Here is a 22,384-nt window from a genome sequence, read left to right as displayed (position 1 = left end):
TAAAAATAAGGAGATGTGGTATAATGCCAATGAGATGTAAGTTGATGTAAGCAATTATAGGCAACCGTACGGCCTTCAGCAATGAGAAAAACACATACCGTAGATAGGTTGATAGGTCATTTGTGGATCTTATACTCTACCAGATGACACAACTTGTTGATGGGAAATTTGTGGATCTTATATTCTTCCAAATGACGCATCTTTTTAATAGATTTGTAGGTTTTATATTATTCATAATGACACATCTTGATGAAAGAGGATCTATGGGTTTTAGATATTTCCTAATGACACATCTTATTGATAGAGAGTGATGTATTTTATATTTTCTCTTATGACACATCTATTTGATAGGAGATTTGTTGATTTTATGTGTCTTCTTATCACACATCTTGTTGATAAGAGATTTCTGGATTTTATACTTTCTCTAAACACACACATTGTTGAAAGGATATTTGTAGTTTGTTTCCTCTAATGACACAGTTTTGTTTTCTCTCTGATTACACATCTTGTTAAATAGATTTATTGATTTCATATTTGCTTTACAGAGACGTTGTATATAATAATGTGTTGTTAACCTAGTTGATTGTACAATAGACTAGTTTTTGAATCCTTAATTTGTATACATATATTACATGGAAAATAAATAAATAATTATCTTCTGCAATTTTTCTCAAACCTGTCAAGACATTGTTGAGATTGAGCTTTGAAGGTTCTGACGATAAATGTCTGAAGTATTGCAGCAATACCATGATATTAAGAAATTGAATAAACTCAACTAAAACATGTTTGTGTTTATATCTTTATCTTTTTATTTTTTTGTACACCTTGCTACGGTCCAATGATTTATAAGCTCATTTATAAAATCTGGTAAATAATTGTAATATATCATGAAACGAAATTGGACCGAAATGTTTTCATTACTGTTGAGTAGATTTTGTAAAGAAACTCCCTAAACTCCCAAATACAGCTACTGAAATCAACCAAAGGTATGAACGATCATTTTACCTATACGTTAGAATCAGTCTAAGGAGTTTGTATGTGATGTTCATATTAATAGGAGAAATCTGAGTAGATAGACCTAGTATATAAAGATTAAGGAAAAGTATACTTCCTGGCTGCACTTATTTTTAAGGAATTGAAGTATTGCACATATTTTTGTTTATGGCCGAACCCTAGGCCTCCATATCAAATTACGTGTCCTGTAAACAAATGCGACTTACCTTCGAATTATGAGCAGCATGACAGTGCCATTAATACTCAGGAACAAAAAACCTTCCCAGTGCTTATAAGTTCATCCAAGATTTTAAGGGATACGTGTTTTGTTTTACTTCAGACTAAGTTTTTGGTGTAGTTCCTGAGGAAGGTATTGTATATTACAGAAGAAAAACAAAGGATATGGGGTATCCATTCATGAAATAAAATCAGTACATGCTCAGAGAAAAACATACAAAAAACATTGCATAATTTTTCTTTTTCATTTGGTAATTTTGATTGCCCCGTTGATGTTTTTTTTTTCTATTATGCAGTTCGGTCTCAAAAGCGTTTCACTCTTTCATAGTTTCACTATGTCATACATGCAAGGATTTCGCTCGGAAATTTAAGATTTAAATATATTTTTGGAAGTTTAAATCATACAAATAATCCAAAATCATTGCAAGAAACTGCAAAAATTTCATTATTCATTGGCAAAAATTTCTGTTTTCAAAGATTAACATTTATGTATCAAATGGCAAACATTTCTGTATTAAATGGCAAACATTTCTGTATTCAATGGCAAAAATTTCATTTCAAAGGGACAAAAAATAACAATTTGAAAAAAAATCATTTGGAATATATTGCGAAATTTTTGAGAAGTGAAACTCTCCTTTTGATCTTTGTACTATGAACATTAGCCAGTTGACGACAATTGTGACCGCATTAACGGTGACATTATTGCGTCTTGCTTACACTATTTTTCTTCAAACTTAATTGAGGAATCTAGCTTGTTGTTTTTATTTGAGCGTCTTATTTGGATTTGGGTATATACATTTAATCAATATCAAACCTATACAGCTACTCTTCGAGTGATCTAATAAGGAAGATTGTATCTAGTTCAATCTCGTTTGACAATTTTGTTCTAGGTGATCTTGGTCTTTTGTTTGACACAGTTAATGACGCCCATAATGACATAGGCGATGCGGACGTTCATATATAAATAACAGCTTACGTGCAATAATAAGGATGTTCGTGTGATCAAACCTTCGTAAACTTGAACAAGCATAACAATATTGTAATTAAGACGATACGAAAATAATCTCTTTATTAGTATAAAGAGGTGTGTATGACTATTCATAAACAATAAATATTTATTGTCAAAAGAACCATGAAGCTTATGATTTTGATAGGCTTCTTTACCAGTAGTCTTGGATTATACAGACACAGGCACGTTCGTGCCGTTAATGATGGGGACACTCGTGCAGCTGATGTGAGTGTATTACTATCGTTTATGTATAATTAATCCTCCCAAAAATTTTATTTAAACGTTAATACATTTTTAAAAAAAAGCTTACTTGAAAAGTTAGGACTCATGTATCTGTTTTGTAATAATGGTAAACTAGATATAAGAAGATGTGGTATGATCGAGTGCCAATGAGACAACTCTCCATCCAAGTCACAATTTGTAAAAGTAAACCCTTATAGGTCAAAGTACGGACTTCAACACGGAGCCTTGGCTCACACCGAACAGCAAGCTATAAAGGGCCCCAGAAATGACTAGTGTAATACCATTCAAACGGGAAAACCAACGGTCTAATCTATATAAAAAACGAGAAACGATAAACACTTATGAACTACATCAACAAACAACAACTACTGAATATCAGATTCCTGACTTAGGACAGGTGCAAACAAATGCAGCGGGTTTAAACGTTTTAATATGTACCAACCTTCACCCTTATCTGAAACAATAGTGTAACATCACAACATAGAAAGACACACTATAAAATATCAATTGATACCCATATATTTTTTTTTAGATATTGCGCTGACACTGGATACCAATTCTTATAAAATAATCTTTTTGATTGTTAATAAGTCTTATTTCATTAGTTTTTCTAGATAAAAAGACGAATTGTTAATTCTAAAACAATTATTTGCAGTAAACATGAGAGTCTTTCGAAAGATAAATGTTTTTCAAGTTAGTCCAGCTTAACCGATTTACATATATATCATTAATGTAAAACTCACAGTGGTTTCCATACATTTTATGTATGACACAAGTATATTTTAGTATACCTTTCATATGGTTACTTCAGTTGATATGCATTTATAGTCAAAGCATTTTTTATTCATTTAAAGTAAAAAGTGTTTGATTTAATAAAATGGTTATTGAACGATTTTGTGCTAGATCGTGCATTATTATTGTAGTAGGGTTTTCTATATGAATTGGATTTCACATAAAGAATGTAGCGGGGATAAATTAAATCACCATGGTTGTTGTATAACAATTATATCATTATAATACCATACCTTTATGTACCTAAAGGATATCAAGAGTAAAGGTATATGGCAAACTTGAATTCACCAATCTAACAGTACGAAGAGTCGTGTTTCGAGATGTTTTAATACGAAATTCTAACTACTTGGGCGACGTTGGATCCATGGGTGCAAGGGATGCGGTATGCCTTCCACAATCGTGTTATAAATGTTTACTCTCTAAAGATCTAGCATCAGCAGAATTTATTATGAATCTTTTCAATGAAAAAACATATCCTTGGATAGGTAACACCCTCACATGTTGAAATTTCTTTCTTTCAGGCAGCCAATATCACAATACTCCATTGTAATTAATATAAAAAGCAATATCTATTTTCAGAGTTATCTCGAACAATTTGGTTATATGTCAAGCGCTAAATCATTCCAATTACACAGTACCTCTGAGAGGACAGAGGCTCTTAAGTAAGTATCAAGTATTAGCAGAGAAATCGTGACTTACTTTAAGAGAAATAAGGGGCAGTAAAATGTATTCTTATATGGTAAAATGATCGGTTTACACTGCATTTAAAAAAGATAGCCATTGATAGAACATATTTTAATCTTATTTGTCCTAGCGCATCTTTCTATCAACAGGACTCGAACTCAAGCTGTTGAGACGTTAAATGAAATACCTCATACACTAACAAAGGACCACATCTAATTTCGCCTACAAAGGGCTACATGACAATATAGCGTGATGACTTTCCTCTTCGGTTCAATGTTGGAGTGCAACACAGTGAAAGATGCACATTGCAGTTGGTTACCGGTGTTATAAAAATAAGATGTGGGATGATTGCCAATGAGATAACTCTGCACCAGGGACCAAATGACGTAGAAGTATATAGGTCACCGTACGGTTTTCAACAGTGAGCAAAACCTGTACCAAATAGAAAGCTATAAAAGGCCTAATATGACAAATGTAAAACAATTCACGAGAAAACTAACGGCCTGATTTATGTACAATACAATAAACGAAAAACAAATATGATACTAGTATACAGCAACAAACGACAACCACTGAATTATGTTCATTTTTTACTGTATCGTAAAAGATGACATTGTCAATGTTACTCAGGCGGAAACCCAGTTGAAATAGAACAAAAGAATCGAAGCTCTTTGTTAAAGGCGATAAATGTTTACTGTAATGTTTACTATAGTAACAAAAATTTTAAAAGTTAATAGAAACAAATAAAATGACAGTTTTCGGCTAAATTACGAAGTATTTTATCATAAAAACACCATTTGCATAAGTTTTCAATTTATCTATTACATAATTAAGCAGAACAATTAGATAGCAAGTCCACGACATGGGTGTCTATTCAGTTGGATCTAAAAAATGCATAACCTCCAATTTAAAAAATAAAAATACCACGGACAGAGAACATATCAATCTATTTGTTCCTTAATTTTCGTTTCTGCCCTTCCATTATGTGACTCGATAAATAATTCCAAAAATGGGAAACAATTGCATCGAAAAGAGAAAATCGAGTGCACCTTTTTATGTTAGGGCGTGTTTGAGTTGAATATTTTGTCTTGAAAACGTAAAAAGCAAAAGTATTTGATACATCATCTCGCTTCAGATTCTGTCATTTTTATATATCAAGGCTACAGGTTGACTTTATAACATCGAAAATTCACAGTACTAAAAAAATGAAATATATGGGTCAAGTGAAATACCTTTCTAATGAATCACAGAAACAGAATAGGTGTGTTCGAATAGCAAATTTTTACTAAAAATACTTGACGACAGACTTTTAAGTTGGATCTTAAAAATGCATATCTTCGAAAAAACTTCATTTTTTGTGTGTGTTATCTAGGGTTTATAGTCTTCAACCACTGAAAATTTTAAGTCTGCCCTTCCACGAAATATTGAATTAGAATTTTTTTAGATGTTTATGAATTTTCGAAAATTCCACCTGACAACCGATCAGACAATAGTTTTAAGTTGACTGAATGTAGACAAGTACATTAACTGATGCTCATTAGCAAGTAGATACATTTGTCTCTTAAAATACAACTGGCATATAAGGATCGTAATGATGCTATGTGGATAAATTTATCGGCTTTCAAGAGCTAAATTGGCAGCGCATCATCCCTACAATGGCTTCCATTTTTACAATCGTAAAAATGAACTGGCGTAATGGGGAGATAATTTTGACAGAGTAGAATCCTGACTGTACTGTTTATACTATCGCATAAAATTGTTTTTATAGTACCTTATTACTTACTTTAGTTTTTTATCAGCTACAACCGGTTTGTATTAGGTTTGGGATTTTCAAAAATTTATGCCTCAATTATTACCGAAGAGACATTAATTGTCAAAATGCGCATCTGGTGCATTAAAATTTGTACTGTTGATTTTATTACTCGATGAAGTGTACCCCAAATTAACATTTATTGACCTGTGAAACCTATTAGTAATTAAAGTTTTATTTTAATTTGATGCTAAAATTTAAGACTAAAGTTTTTACCTCTTCTAGTGAGGGTGGACAATTTAATCCTCATCTAAGTATTCAATGATATAACCCTACCGGAAGATCCGTTTATTTTTATAAATTTTCCCGGTTTCATTTTTACTTTTGTGATTTATTTACGATATCCGTATTTTAAATAAATTATTCAATTTGTATGATTCGTCATTTTTTATGTAACGTGACCCATTTGTTCAAAAATAATTCGTTTGTTGATACATGTATGAGTGTGTATAATTATCACATTATTATAATAAAAAAAAATATCAATTAGCAGATAAAATTCAAAATAAACAGCAATGCAGAGATATTCTGAAATGTTTTAACACAGGTGGATTTATCCCCCCTCCATTTATGGCGTTACATATGTGGTTAATACATAAACTTTCTTTACGTGGGCCCCCTTTTAAATCCTCGATCCGCAAATGCATGTAATAAAAGTTGTAGAAAATTAAGGAAAGGTCAAAAAAGTATGGTCCATTATTTCATAGAGAAAATATTGGAAAACAAATTAAGAGAGGAAAACATTAATACATTATCACTTGAAATAAAACAAAGAATAAATGAATGTTATCACTTATGTCTTCCTTATTCGTCATTATTGAAAAAAAAATCATAAATGTCAACTTCGAATTCAGTAGTTAATCATGAGAATGATTTATATAGTAAGATTCTGCTAATTCTTGAGCTAACTAATATTAAGGAATTCTTACACTATGACAGTTAGACACACACAATTATAGGTATTGCATTTCAAATTTGTTTAACGTTTATGTTTTTGTACATAAATCTGGCAGTTCGTTTTCTCGATTGAATTATTTTGTATTTTATAGCTTGCTATGCGGTACGGATTTTGCTCATTGTTGAAGGAGAATAAACTATTTTTTTAATAATGTTATTGATTCTTTAAACTTACATTAACTTATTTGCTTGAATTAAAAATCTTTACAGAAAAGCAACATACTGATATTGATAAAAAATATATAAATTTACAGGTCCTTTCAGAAGTTTAACAATCTGCCGATAACAGGCAAACTCGATCAAGAGACCGTAAACAAGATGAATTCACCGAGGTGTGGTGTTCCGGATATGGAACCCGGTGCAGATGGTTTACCAAAACCATACAAAACTGGTGACTATGTACAATTTTGTCGCTACTTTATGAATTATATATCATGTAGTTGATTCACATATCCTAATAATAACTTTAATTGCATTAAATATAGAAAGTATGATCATTGTACTTTTAATGCTGCATGTATAATTGAAATATGCATGACACGGGTTATGTTCTTCTCATATATGTTATGATGGTATGATACTAAACCCCTAACGGGAAGGATTGTGCCTGATATTCATATGATGAAGACATAATCTTTCAATCAGTTTAATTGGAGCTGGCATGTCAGTTAACTGCTAGTAGTCTGTTGTTATTTATGTATTATTGTCATTTTGTTTATTTTCTTTGGTTACATCTTCTGACATCAGACTCGGACTTCTCTTGAACTGAATTTTAATACGCGTATTGTTATGCGTTTACTTTTCTACATTGGCTAGAGGTATAGGGGGAGGGTTGAGATCTCATAAACATGTTTAACCCCGCCGCATTTTTGCGCCTGTCCCAAGTCAGGAGCCTCTAGCCTTTGTCAGTCTTGTATTATTTTTAATTTTAGTTTCTTGTGTACAATTTGGAGTTTAGTATGGCGTTCATTATCACTGAACTAGTATATATATTTGTTTAGGGGCCAGCTGAAGGACGCCTCCGGGTGCGGGAATTTCTCGCTGCATTGAAGACCTGTTGGTGACCTTCTGCTGTTGTCTGTTCTATGGTCGGGTTGTTGTCTCTTTGACACATTCCCCATTTCCATTCTCAATTTTATTCATATGTTTTGGAGTTTGGTGTGACGTCCATTTTGATTGAACTATATATGCATTTTGTTTAGGGGCCAGCTGAAGCCGCCTCCGGGTGTGGGATTTTCTAGCTGTGTAGAAGACTCATAGGTGGCCTTCATCTGTTTTCTGCCCTTGGTCAGTTTTATTCATAGTAGGAAACGTCTGCACAATATAATTGGTAATCAATACATTGAATTTAAAACTGGTCACTTGTTATCTAGCTATCAATGCAATGATGATTGAAATGGCTACATCCGACGACTAGCTTTAGTGTCAGTGAATTTGTATAATTATAAAAAAGAAGATGTGGTATGATTGCCAATGAGATAACTCTTCACAAGCGACCAAATGACACAGAAATTAACAATTATAAGTCACCGTACGGCCTTCAACAAAGAGCAAAGCCCATACTTCATAGTCAGCTATAAAAGGCCCCGAAATGACAAATGTAAAACAATTCAAACGAGAAAACTAACGGCCTAATTTATGTACAAAAAAAAAAGAACGAAAAACAAATATGTAACACAGCAACAAACGACAACCACTGAATTACAGGCTCCTGACTTGGGACAGGCACATACATACAGAATGTGGCCGGGTTAAACTTAACATGTTAGCGGGATGACACTGAATCAACAATATACGATTATACGATTGATAAGTACATGTTTAATTTAATAAGGGAATACAGCTACTTTTCGATGTTTCAAAGTCACCTCAAACGATAGCTTTCGATTGACATCAATTGAGTTAGATTGACTTCTCTTTTGTGGCTATGTTGGAAGTCTTAAGTGGCGTTAAAATCTTCACGAATCAACCAAACTCAACATGTGATACTGACCGCTAGAATTTAAAAAATATGGCTTCTGAACAATTTTTTATTTCTTTGAATCTTGCCTAATTTATCACTATGATCTTGAAAGATCTCTAATCAGACTTGTGTGAATCGCATGCTTCAATTTGGTTAGTCAGTAAACAATCAACCGCGTATTCCTCTAAAATTGTTGCCAAGGGGAATAACTCATACTCAAATTACGTCATTCGAAACCAATTTGTATATTCAATATATGAGATTTGTTTATCAAGTATCTTTTTTTTTAATCGATGATGTCGACTTTTCCTGTGTTGGCCATACTAGACATATTTTATACTGGGTTGTCTTTTAAAAAGTTTTATACTGTATTCACTTTCCTTAACATAGACAATGTCCTCTCACTGATAATAATATAATGATTAAAAATACAGATGAATTGATAGATGGATAACAATTCTTGATATAAAAATAGTTTTCTCATCTTTTTGAGTAACTATCATTCAATATTCCTATATCATATCATGGCGATATCTATAATAGTTTTACTTTTGTCCATAGGACCCAAATGGACTAAAAAGAATTTGAGTTGGAGAGTTGCTGATTTCAGCGATCGTTTGTCGAATTCGGTTGTAAAGTAAGTACTTAAAATAATTTATAAAAGTTATGTCTTGGAAGTTGCTTAACATCATATTGACATGTTATATCTTTTGGAAGCCATACACAGAATATTTAAAAACAAATATCAACAATGTTCCTGATTTTAAACAGAGAATAGGTTGAAATCAACGTTATTCTAGACTTGCACTTGTGAGGTGACTACGTGCTACCTCAGTTTCATATCTGTTTATAGGTCTGAACATTCACGAGTACTTCGAATCTAGTCTGTTTGTTATTTTGTTTCTTTAAAGGTCTTGTTTTCTTTTTTTGATGACATCAATAATTCATACTTTAAGATATTCGGTTTGGTGTAACTATATTTTTGTATGTTATTTTTCCTCTCCTGTTAACAAAATTAACATTCCAAGATAAAGTGAAGTTCATCCCCGATTTCATTTTTTCTACACAGAGTACACTTTCTGTTTTGTCTGTTGGTGTTATACCATCTACCAGCTTCAATAGGTAATTTATGATTTGTCATTCTATGTCTGAAAAATTCTACAAGATTTTTGTTATCTAAAATATCTAAATAAACTTCCGAACTAATGTATCTTTAAATACTCTGTAATTAACAGCATTGCGTGATTCTTCTAACAATAAGAGCCAATTCTGTTCAAATTGATCTTTAAGGTTTCTACTAACTGTCAGACGCAGCAAATTCAAATTAATAAAAGTTTGTGTATTCCAAATATATGTTAAGCCACATTCATTTAGAATATTTTTTATGTTATCTAACCATAAAAACCGATCTCCGTTCTCCGTTTACATAATTTTATGACAATTGAAAACATAAGTTATAAAAATCTTTTGACAATTTTGACTCTTTTCCAGAAAGAAGTTTAGCCCAGAATGATATCATTCTATTTTATGTCAATTTCTAGAGTATATCTTCCAAGTTCGCCATATATCATATACGATGGTGTAGAAGATTTTAAATGTAGCAGCAATTTACAAAATTTTAAGTGGACATTTTCGATTATTTCGTTATTGCTGAAACCATGATTGCATGATTTTACTTTTATCAGCATTAACTTTCAGTTTCCATGTAGTACAATAATCTTGAAAGGAGTCAAGTTGCCTTTGGAGATCTGCAGGTGATTCTGCCATTAGCACAGTACCATCAGCATATAAAATTACAAATAATTTCAAATATGTATTAAGTTTGAGTTCAATTTCGTTAGAAATCGTTTGCAGATCATTTAAGTGACAGTTTGATAAATGTAACTCAAGGTCGAAAAGAAACGGGGACAAATTATCCGCTTGACGAACACCGTTACTACAAAGAAAAAATTCTGACTTGCAATCATTATAAGAAATACAAGACTTTGTACCATTATACGTATTAACAATTATATTATAAATGTTACCATTCATATTATTCACTAACAACTTATACTATAGACCATCCCGCCAAACTTTGTCGAAAACTTTTACAAAATCAATAAATGAGCAAAACATTTTTTTCTTCTTGTTTTTTAGAATTTCAAAAAAGATAAAAATTATAAACAAATTATCAGTTGTTGAATTGCCCTTACGAAATCCACATTGATTTTCATTCAAGATAAGAAAGTCGCCTGAAAACTCAGTTAATCGCTCACTCAAAATTGCAGTAAAGAGTTTCCCAAGGCAACTCAGAATTGTTATTGGTCTATAATTTTTTGGGTCCATTTTGTCACCTTTGTTTTTAAAAATCGGTTTAATATATATTTCCAATAAGTCAACTATCCGGGATAACGCCTGTTACGAAAATAATATTAAATAGTTGCTGGTAAATGTCTATGAACATAGTTTATTTTCTGTTGACTTAATATACTCATTTACAATTAAATCCTCTCCTTGGGACTTACTGTTTTTTAATTTTTTAATACATTTTTTAATTTCGTCTTTTGAAATGTTCCTAATTATATTTTCGTTCAGACGATTTATATCGTTCGGGTCAATATATAGTATGTTAAAGTCTTGTTTGTCATATGGTTTCTCGTTTAAAGCTTTAAAAAATTCAAAAAGTTTTTCAATAGGAACGTCAAATTGCTCCCTGTTTTTCAAAAGTTTCCAGAATTCCTGTGAATTATTTGATTTTAAATTTTAAATTTTCTTTGACAACTTTCTTTTGTGATCAAGAATAGCTTTGTCCATAACTTTTTTGTATTTTTTTTCAGCTAATTTTAAGTCTTGAAAATTTTGATTTGTTCTATTTGTTTTGAATTTTCTTTTACGTTTTCTGAAATTGTGTCTCTCAAAATAACAGTCATTATTAAACCATTCTTTTTTCAACTTTCCAAGTTTCTTTTTTTCTTTTTGCTAAGAATTAGAAAATTTACAAGGTCCAAATGTGTATTTCGCAGAATTATAGAATATTGAACATAAATGATCAAGTAAGGTATTAATTTTTGTTTTATCGACTGACGAGTACTTTTTACTAATATCTAGGTTTCCACCTACAACTTCGTTAAACAGCATCTATAGTTCATCAAGTTTGCCTTGTTCAATCTGATCTTTAAATTCCAGACATTTTTCTTGGTCCTATTTCTTAATTTTTTAGAAAATGTTTGACAATTACAATTTTCACCAGTTTCCTCTACATTAACCAAGGATGACCCCGACAATGAAATGCAAGTGCACAATGAACATCTGAATAAAAATTACTAAAATCTAGTACAGAAAAATTTCTTAAATATTTCAATAAACTTGTAGAACTTATACAATAATCTACAATGCTAGCGTTTTTACATGTTAACTTTCCTAACATTAAATTCACCTATTCTCCCATTTACAATAAATGAATTATTTCCTTTGCAAAAATCTAAAATTTTCTTTCCGTACCCGTTTCTTATAGGATCGTAAACTATTTCGTTTTCGTGGTATGTTCAGTGAGTCAAGCGTCAGAACGTCTTTTTCCACAAAACTCGCCACATTGTTTCCATGCATTTCTTTTGAAAGGAAAAAGTCATCGTCGTTGGCCGTTCGTCCGTTAAAGTCTCCAATAAGGGCTACGAATTTGTAATTTTGTGAGAAATTTATATACTCGCCCTCCAGTTGACAAAATGCATCCTGTGAAGAAAATGCGGTATATTCAGGTGGTATATATACTTTACCTATAACAATATCTTGATCTAAATTTAAAAGGTCTGATGAGACTTTAAAAAAAAAGCACGTATTTAGATTTTGTAGACAAGGGTTTTATCTTACTTGCTATTTCTTTTCTATAGCCAAGAATGATGCCCCCAGCTATATATAACTATAAAACCAGGTTTAACCCACCATTTTCTTTGAAAAAATGCCTGTACCAAGTCAGGAATATGGCAGTTGTTTTTCACTTGTTCAGTTGATTGATAGCGTTTGAATTTGCCTTGGAGTTCGGTATTTTTGTTATACTTTTTTGCAAGCTTGATGTCTTTTGGTCCCTTTTGTTTGCTGGCTCATTGATGTATACCCACATCTCCTGTTATTCGTATACGATTTGATTGGCAATCATTCCACATCTCCTGTTATTCGTATACGATTTGATTGGCAATCATTCCACATCTCCCGGTATTCGTATACGATTTGATTGGTAATCATTCCACATCTCCTATTATTCGTATACAATTTGATTGGCAATCATTCCACATCTCCTGTTATTCGTATACGATTTGATTTTGGCAATCATTCCACATCTCCTGTTATTCGTATATGATTTGATTGGCAATCATTCCACATCTCCCTATTTTCATTTCAATTACAACACTTAAAGTCTGGTCCAACTTTCTCTTTTGTTTAATAGATCCGACCTAGAATGAGCTCTAAAAACCTATATATAGATAGTTACTGTTTTAATTTCTGTTAAATAGATTTGAACTAGCAAGAGCACTTAAAACCTCACCTGACAGTGTTTCCCCTCTTGTATAGATTTAAACCAGCTAGATTACTTAAAATATGGCCTACCTGTAACATAGATCTGAACTAACTAACTAGAGCAATGAAGCTCTAGCCTTATTATTACATTTTTTGTTATTTAGGTCTGAAATAGCTAGAGCACTTAAAGCCTGGTCGGACGTGGCAGATTTGTCCTTCACAGAAGTTAATTCCGGGGAGGATATTAAAATCAAATTTGTGACAGGTGATCATGGTGATGGTTACGCCTTCGATGGCACAGGTACGTTATATATTCAATTGTTCATGGTATGGAATGAGAGACTATTTCATCTGTATGGTATATAACGACACGAAAGAGCAAGTTCAACAATTAAATCTGCATCAAACATGTGTGATAATTTAAAAGGCCTAGAATCAGGCGTCTCTGATTGAGCTTGTTAGATAAATAAGTCCTTTTGTAATATTATAGGACTTACTGTAATATTACATAAAACATTGGTAATATACCCTCAAGATAATTTTAGATGTTTATAGGAAGTTAACATATATATGAAAATTACGATTTGGTTGATTAAATTGAGTTTGTTTGATTGAAAAAAAGATACAACCTATATTAGCATTATCTAGCAAATGTTGTGTCGTAGAGGCTCATTGCTTCGAGTGTAAAGACGCAAATACGATTGCTAGGGTATGAATCAGAACATCACAAATAATGTACGCCCAATTAATGTACTGATCGTTTGTTTTTTAGTAGTTAGTATATAATTATTATCAATGAATAATTTAATTTTGGATGTAACGCGTCTTCTGATTGGCTGACGGTGTTTTGTTTATCAGCTCATAGACATAATTTAGTCATGTGACCGTGAAGTCGTCAACGTTTTTTCATAATTTACTCCGGTTTAAAATGGAATTTAGAATTAAATTATAAGGAATGACTATAATGTTTTTTCTGTCTATTCGAAATAACATAGAAAATGTGGTGCACACTTTAAAATAACCTGCTACAGTTTTGATGTTATTTCTTCGTAGACAGAAAAAATATTACAGTCATTCCTTAATTGATAATTTTCCAGGAGGCGTGCTTGCTCATGCATTTTTCCCTCAGAATGGCGATGCTCACTTTGACGACGGCGAACTTTGGGTTGTCAATACAACCGGTACAGATCTTTTCATTGTTGCCGCACACGAATTTGGACATTCTCTTGGGCTTGACCATTCAAGCAATAATGATGCATTGATGGCACCGATTTACACTGGTTATATACCAAACTACCAACTTCATTCAGACGACATAGCAGGCATACGTTCTCTATACGGTAAGAAAGATCGACTTCAGTATTGGATGATTACAAATAACCAAAATTCCACATTTCATTCGACAAAATTTAGAGACTCTCTTGATATTTTTGAATTATTGATGTTTGATATGTTACAACGGCAACATAAAAGAGAACATACTATACGGTATGGTTTTTTTTCTCATTGTTGAAGGCCGTACGGTTGCCTATACTTGCTTATATCCAGTTCATTTGAACTTGGGTGGATAGTTGTCTCATTGGCAATCATACCACATCTCCTTATTTTTATAGGATATATATATATAACAAAAGCAAACAACAATCAAAACACAATCAAACCAACATAAAAAGACAAACAAAGTGTACCGAAAACCAAGCATGGAAATACGAGCCTTATTAAAAGAAGGAGAAATACTAGTTACTTCAAAAGGGCTAGTGTTCTCTTCTTTCTTTTATGGAAACCAGTATCCTTCTTATTAGTGGAAGTCCGAAATTTCCGAAAGCAGGTTTAAGAATTATTTCAGCGTTGAAATTGTACCGTTAATATTTTAATAGCATTGAAAAAATTTGTATTTTAATACATACTTTAGTCATGAATCATGAGTCAGTTTGAAAATTGACATACCTTTTTATTCTATTATGGATTCAATTATTATATAATCTACAGAAAATGAGGGGATTTAAACGTTCAGTAAGAGGATGGGTCCCATGGGCCTTAAAGATAAGACGTATTTTAGACAATTGCTGGGTTCATTTTTCAATGATTAGATTGGAACCAAGATACAATATTCAACTATCGTGACAAGATTGCTGTTGTGATATCATTTCCAACATGTGTTATTCATTTAAATACTTGTTAGAAATAATTACCGGATAAAATGGTTTGAAATGCTAGCATAATTTGAAATTCTGACACCTAGATGGTGTTGGGTTCAAAAAACCATGGCTACAAAGAATTTTGGGATATCTTTTCTAACATATGTATTTTTCACGTCCAATGTTTATTGTGGCACTATAACTATCATTAACGGTATCAATTTTACTGTACCCGGTATGCATTTCGACAATTTATGTCTTTTAATGATGTTTATGGTCAAAGCATTTGATAATCCAAAATCATTTACAAACGTTGAAGAGCTGATAAAACCGAAAATCAAGAAAAGAAGTGTTGTGGATTTATTTTCCTATTATTATCGTCCAATAAGGATATTTATTTTGGCATTATTATTGGATTAAGTATCTGAAGACCGAAATAATTTGAAATTATGATATTTCATATTGGTTCGTGTAGGAGAACAACAAAACCCTTCACCAACTGATTCTCCAAGACCTACTCCAGCAGTGACAGTGACGCCTCCCGTAGACAACAGACCGGAACTGTGCCAAAATGGTTATGAAGCTACAATTAAAAGTATGTTTCGTTAGGCTACGAAAACTAGAATATATTGATAAAAATATAGATTTATTTTGCAATGGAAATAAACTTAAAGACTACGTATGATTAAAATTTAATTTTCAATATGTAATTAGAATTTAAATATGAATCTATTTTTTGTAACGTGTAAGTTTTTAAAAATCAAAGTTTTGCAACTTAAGGGTTCTTCTAACTGAAGCCAGGAATAATAAAAAGTCAATTGAGACAATTGTCATGAAGATTGTAGATAAAAGTACATTTTGTATATAGGTTTTTCAAGAGTTAGATATATAAAAAGAGAGAGGCGAAAGATACCAAAGAAATATTCATACTCATAAGTCGAAAATAAACTGACAACGCCATGGCTAAAAAGAAAAAGACCAACAGACAAACAGACAAACAACATTACACAAAAAAACTAAAGACTGAGCAACACGAACCCCACCAAAACTGGGGGTGATCTCAAGTGCTCCGGAAGGGTAAGCAGATCCTGGTAAGCAGATCCTGCTCCACATGTGGCAACCGTCGTGTTGCTCATGTTAGTACACACCTGGTAATAATTCTAATTCGGTAGGTCACACTCGGGGAAAAGGGGACGGGATTGTAGTTACGAAATTTGGAACATATCCACTATCATCTGTGAAACGGATATTCCATAACGGTCAACCAACTCGTGATGGCGTCCGTAAAATTTACGAAGGGATGATTTCAACCTCACCACTTGGAACTCTTGGTTTAATAGCTTCCTTGTATATAAGGTTACATTGAAGTAAATCAACTACACGTCTTACGCTCCTTTTTATCCGATTTTTAATCCCCCTATTTATGAATTTCGATTCTGATCTGAACTACATGATATGTTAATCAAAATAACCGTTGAATTGTTAAAATTGCTTAAATTGATCGCAAATAAATGTACTGAATCAATGTGATTAGAGGTCTATATTGCTTTTCTATAGGCGGAATCATATTTTTTTTATCAAAATCATAATTTAGTAAAAGTTTGTGTGTCATTACATGTAAATGAACTTGTGTAGTTGTAATCCATACTTTTTAAAACGTTTTTGTCTGTTTCATTCAAAAGATGCCGTAATGTAGGATGTATATCATTCTCTTCGTTTTATAAAAAAAAACATCACATCACATTTAATTTGTTTTATAGATACAAATGGGGAGTATTTGTTTTTCGTTAAACCAAAACACGTTATGATGATGACTGCTGAGAATGGGCTATATAGGACTGAAAAAACAAAAACCGTTTTCAAAAAGTCTCCAAGGAAGGTAGATGGTGCTTTTATTCTACCGGACACGAATAACACATACTTCATAAAAGGTAAATCGAACGTTATCAAAGATAATTATTATAGATACTTTTTCCGTCAAATGTTTTTTATAAGACCTGAATTGGATACACAATTTGTATGAAGCGTGACTATAATGAATTCCACATATACATTTCAAATCTGCTTCATATCTCGACTATGAGTTTGCAAATCCCAGTGATGGTTGGTTAAAAACAAAATTGTAAGACAAAAATTTTCCATTGTGAATTTCCATTTCTATGCAACAACATTCCAGCAGCTGAATAAGAAGTATATATCTTACATGTGGTACGATATTCCAGTGCTTGTGTTTCTTATTATGACTCTCTTGATAGCAGGTTACTGGTAGTGAGGAAGCTAATGAACAAACGATTTATAATGGTTAAGAAGAATAATGTTTTGAAAGGTTTATGGATGCCATTTGGTGAACCACTAGGAAAAATCTGTGTCACAGAACCCCAATAATATATCCCACTTTTCGTAACATAAACCAGTCTTTTTTGTCATTTATGAATTTTTGATAGGGTTTGCGGTACTGAATGTTTCACTATTGCTTTAAAATATTCCGATTACGGTCCTCTAGAAGCGTTTCAAGAAAATTTTTACACGCAAAGAGCATGACACTCGCTCTAAAGGAGGCATCGTATTCAACTCCACTTTCTAACAGGATGCGGTAGCGTATTATATATATCCAGATCCCTCTTTGGTATTGGCTTAATTTCCGGATGCTTGCATATGATATAATACATGTATATATTCATTGTGTATTCACAGGCAAAAAATTGTACGAATTCGACTCTGAAGGAATACGTACAAGGGTGCTCAAAATTAAAGGTGGACGGAAGAGTATGCCAGAGAAAACACGTGCCGCATTTGCTGTTAGCGAAAATCAGGTGTATATGTTAGGTGTAAGTAGTAAATATTTATTAAAACAGAAATGATACACAAAACCAAAAAAAAACAAAACAAGAAACTTGAAAATTTATCTGATTTTTGTTAAGAGAAAACATTGGATTCCTCATTAAGATAAACCTGATTGGAGTCCAGTTTTATCTTTTTCTAATAACGTGTATGAATTAATTATAAACATGAATGTACTCTTAAGGCTAAGCTTGGAACACGCTACAAGACAAGTAAAAACAAAATCACGAACAACGAGAGAAAGTGACAGCTGCTGTTTATTTTCTGTATAATGTATTCATTAGAGCTCGTTTTGCTCAAAGTTCTATGTTTTAAGTGGTTACTGCTTATGAACGTCAGTTCTTGTTTAGAAGTCAAGATTTCACTTCAGAATAAAAATATGGTCAAATGGGTTTTTCTAGTATGGTAATTAGATCAGTAATGCTGGAACGAACGCTTTGCTGCATTTATAGAATGTATATATACGCAGCGACGGACACCTGGTTGCATTGGATGTATGAAAACACAGCCATTTCTGGTTGGATTCGGGATTTTAAATCCGATGCTCCTTTTTTGGGGAAAAATGAATAAGTGATCTATTGCAAAGCAAATTTTCAGCCCCTATGCAACATACCCCAATTTTTAAATGATCGCCTAATTAACTCAAACTTCTTTCTTGTGTAATATTCATGAAATAATTAAGTCTAAATGATATTCAAATCAATCGACGAATACATCAAATGTACTTGTTGTTCAGACACACTTGTATACTGTACTGATTTAAAAATTTGTAAGGTGCATGTAGTTTGTTGTTAAAATGCTTTATCTTTTAAAAAATTGATTATTACTTAAGCCTATGAATGAATAAATGTTGACTCTTGCGCATACTTTCAGGATAGTATGGTATGGCAACTAGATTTGTCCACCCTAACTATCAGTTCTGAATCGATCAAATCAATATCAGAAGAGTTCCCTGGATTATCCTCGGGGATTGATGCAGCAATGCTGTACGACACTGAGACAGTTTATTTCTTCCAATCTAACATGTAAGTTTACTGGTATTTTCATTATTATTAAATGCATCAAAGATGCTACTGGTAGAGTAATACTTATTTGGAACATACAACACTTTATCAAAAACACCATAATGTCAGACAATAAAATGTAAATATTTTAAAAGAAGTTTAGCACATTACAGTCACAGTACAGTATGGGGTTTGCTCAATGTTGAAGAGTGTACGGTGACTCAATATAGCTATAGGTCACGGTACAGCCTTCAACATTGCGAAAACCCCATACGGTATAGTTATTTATAAAGGGCCCGACATGACAAAATGTAACAATCAAACGAAAACACCAACTGCCTGATATATGACAAAACAATGAACGAAAAACAGATATAATATCCCATATTGTTCTTTTATTTTTACCTTTTTGTCAAATATATTACAAATTACTGCTGTTAAACTGGTAGAGAAACCTTAGATATCTAAGCTTTGAGCTTGCTTTCCTAATAGTATTTCACGACCAATTCTTTCTTGTCTTGGTTGTTTTTTCATGTGATGTATTTTTTTTTTAAAAAGTAAGTAGGTATAAAAAAGGAAACCAAAACCACGAGTCGAAAAAAATACAAAAAGACAAACAACAGTCCACAAATCGTTGAAATAAAATCCAAGATTTAACAACATTAATCTCGTAAAAGTTCACAAGTGAACACAGATGTTCAAAGGGTTCATAAGCAGAATTATTGATCATCATTGCAAATTCTGATTGGTGTTATTAGAGTCAGCATATGGAACGATCTTAAACCCGCAAAATGCTGTACGTGCTTGTCCAAAATTGTTTCGTTTTTTTTTATGTTATGATTATTTTGGGAATCAAGTGAACCTAATAAAGATTATTCTATGACAATCATTGATTATTCACTGAAACCAAACCTTTATTTAACCTGAAGCCCAAAATATGCATCGATTGTCCACGTGATCTTAGCAGGATGATTTTTTTGGTATGGGATTAGACAAAATGGGTGCAGGAATTAATTAAGAATACAAATCCATGAGTCGCATGTTAGCGGAATGATTTAGCTCTCGCAAACAATTTTGGTTCTAGTGACTGGTGTTAGTTCATCTCCGCAATGAATTTAGATCATTTAATGTTATTAACTAATAAAGAATGAATTAATGAGGTTACCTGTTGCCCCTTTTTAAATGTTTCACCTCTTGCTATTCATGGTCCTTTATAATTTTCCATAAGGTTTGGTTTCAGCTCATCATTGAAGACTTAACAATCCCTTGTTCTTAATTTTCTTTTTGGAAATTATGCCATGCTTCATTTTATCTGACAGTGCATAAAAGAACCAGGTATTTGAATATTACCTAAAAGTTCAGATCTTGCAGTCATAAAAATTTCGACTACGATAATGGTAATCAGACTCAAATTCAACCAATTAAAATAACGGATTTGATGTTTCGAGCACAAATGTTGTACTCTGAGTAAAGTTTTATGACTGAGAGCCCATGTTTCTTTCTGAATCTGCCTGAAATAGTTACCACTTGACGTTAAGAAAAAAAAAACAGTAGATTCAATCACCAATCTTTCGTTCAATTTTTTTTAACCATTATTTTCTTGATTACGACATCACATTCTCTTATCATCAGTGATCTTACTGTGTAATTAAAACTAGAGGCTCTAAAGAGCCTGTCACGCTCACCTTGGTCTATGTGCATATTCAACAAAGGACACTCTCCAACATTGTAGACGAGAATAGAATGCATGACAAAAATCTCTGTTTTGTTGATCTTGTATTGCTGATCATGTAGTCTGTTTAGTTTCTCTCTATATTCTTTAGTTTTTGCTCAAAACACAAAAGAGGGTAAAAAAAATCCTCATTTAAGGGCAATCATTCCTATAAAAGTGACAGTCTACTAACCATATCGGCAACATTATACTTGTGAGTAGATCTTGCCTTACTGATCATTTTTGTGATTTAAAGTGTCTATTTATCTATTATAATTTTTATCGTATTAGGCAAAACGCAAACAAAAATGGTAAAAATCGTTATTAAAGGGCAATAACTACAATAAGGAGTCATCAGACAATTTCCTACATATCATTTTAATTGTAGATCTTGTCTTTCTGGTCATTTTTGCTTATTTAAGTTTCTATCCATCTATCATAATTGTTAAGATATAAGGCAAAAACGCAAAAAATTGATAAAAATCGTCATCAAAGGGCAATAACTCTAATAAGGAGTCGACTGACGATTTCGACCATGAAACTTATTTGTGGAACATGTCTTGCTGATCATTTTTGCAATTTAAAGCTTCTCTCTATCTATAATAGTTTTCAAAATGATAGACAAAAATAAAAAAATAAAGGTAAAATTTGTCATTTATGGGAAATAACTCCTATTAGAAGTCGTCTGACAGTTTTGGCGTGTATGTACAATTGGTAGAGCTCAACATTTTGAACATATTTGCTCGTGTCTGAATTTCTCTATTTATAACGGTTTTCAAAATAATAGACAAAACTTGCATTTTGCTCCTATGTTCTATTTTAGCCATGTCGGCCATCTTGGTTGGCAGGCGAGGTCGTCGGACACATTTTTAAAACTAGATATCCTCATTATGATTGTGGCCAAATTTGATTTAATTTGGCCCAGTAGTTTCAGAGAAGAAGATTTTTGTAAAAATTAACGACGACGACGACGACGGACGCCAAGTGATGAGAAAAGCTCACTTGGCCTTTTAGGCCAGGTGAGTTAAAAACAGCAAATGTTACAAACATTATGCCATTAAATATAAACTATTTGTTTTATTTGTACAGGTATTATAGTTTTGATTTACAGTCAAACACTTTAAATGGTGGACCTTACGATGCTGCTTCTGAATTCATAAAGAACGACTGTGAAGTACTTTAGTAACCTCAACACAGAATCTAGGCCAACACTAGGTTATGGGGACAAAAAAAATATATACGTCCTGTGATTATCATACTTTTACCAGAAAACAAATTCGTCCGGTGTTTAAGGTATAAAGTAGAGTATGAATTTTCAAAATAGTTATAAATATTTTCATTATTAAAATATGGTTACATCTTTTATATTTTGAACCAAGTAGTTTGTATTTTGTTCGTTCGTGATATGCAAAACAAATGAAAATGCAATCATGTTGTTTTATACATATTGTAAAACATCAATAATAAATGATATGTTTGCTTATATGCTTTGTATATAGAGTGTCTGT

The 22,384-nt window shown here is 32.2% G+C and overlaps 1 protein-coding gene across 1 annotated transcript; it reads left to right on the top strand.

Moving 5' to 3' along the window:
• The first annotated feature begins 2,363 nt into the window (after positions 1 to 2,363).
• Positions 2,364 to 22,359, top strand: LOC127712552 (matrilysin-like). Its single transcript, XM_052219051.1, has 11 exons — positions 2,364 to 2,464; positions 3,854 to 3,936; positions 6,980 to 7,116; positions 9,250 to 9,325; positions 13,347 to 13,483; positions 14,280 to 14,522; positions 15,796 to 15,915; positions 17,081 to 17,251; positions 18,015 to 18,148; positions 19,035 to 19,186; positions 21,966 to 22,359. Exons 1-11 carry the CDS (start codon positions 2,372 to 2,374, stop codon positions 22,057 to 22,059), a joined length of 1,440 nt encoding a protein of 479 aa, XP_052075011.1. The 5' UTR covers positions 2,364 to 2,371; the 3' UTR covers positions 22,060 to 22,359.
• Positions 22,360 to 22,384: the final 25 nt, after the last annotated feature.

Source organism: Mytilus californianus, unplaced genomic scaffold (assembly GCF_021869535.1).
Source record: "Mytilus californianus isolate M0D057914Y unplaced genomic scaffold, xbMytCali1.0.p SCAF_8, whole genome shotgun sequence".
Lineage (NCBI taxonomy): Eukaryota > Metazoa > Mollusca > Bivalvia > Mytilida > Mytilidae > Mytilus > Mytilus californianus.
This window is presented reverse-complemented; position numbering and strand designations above follow the sequence as displayed.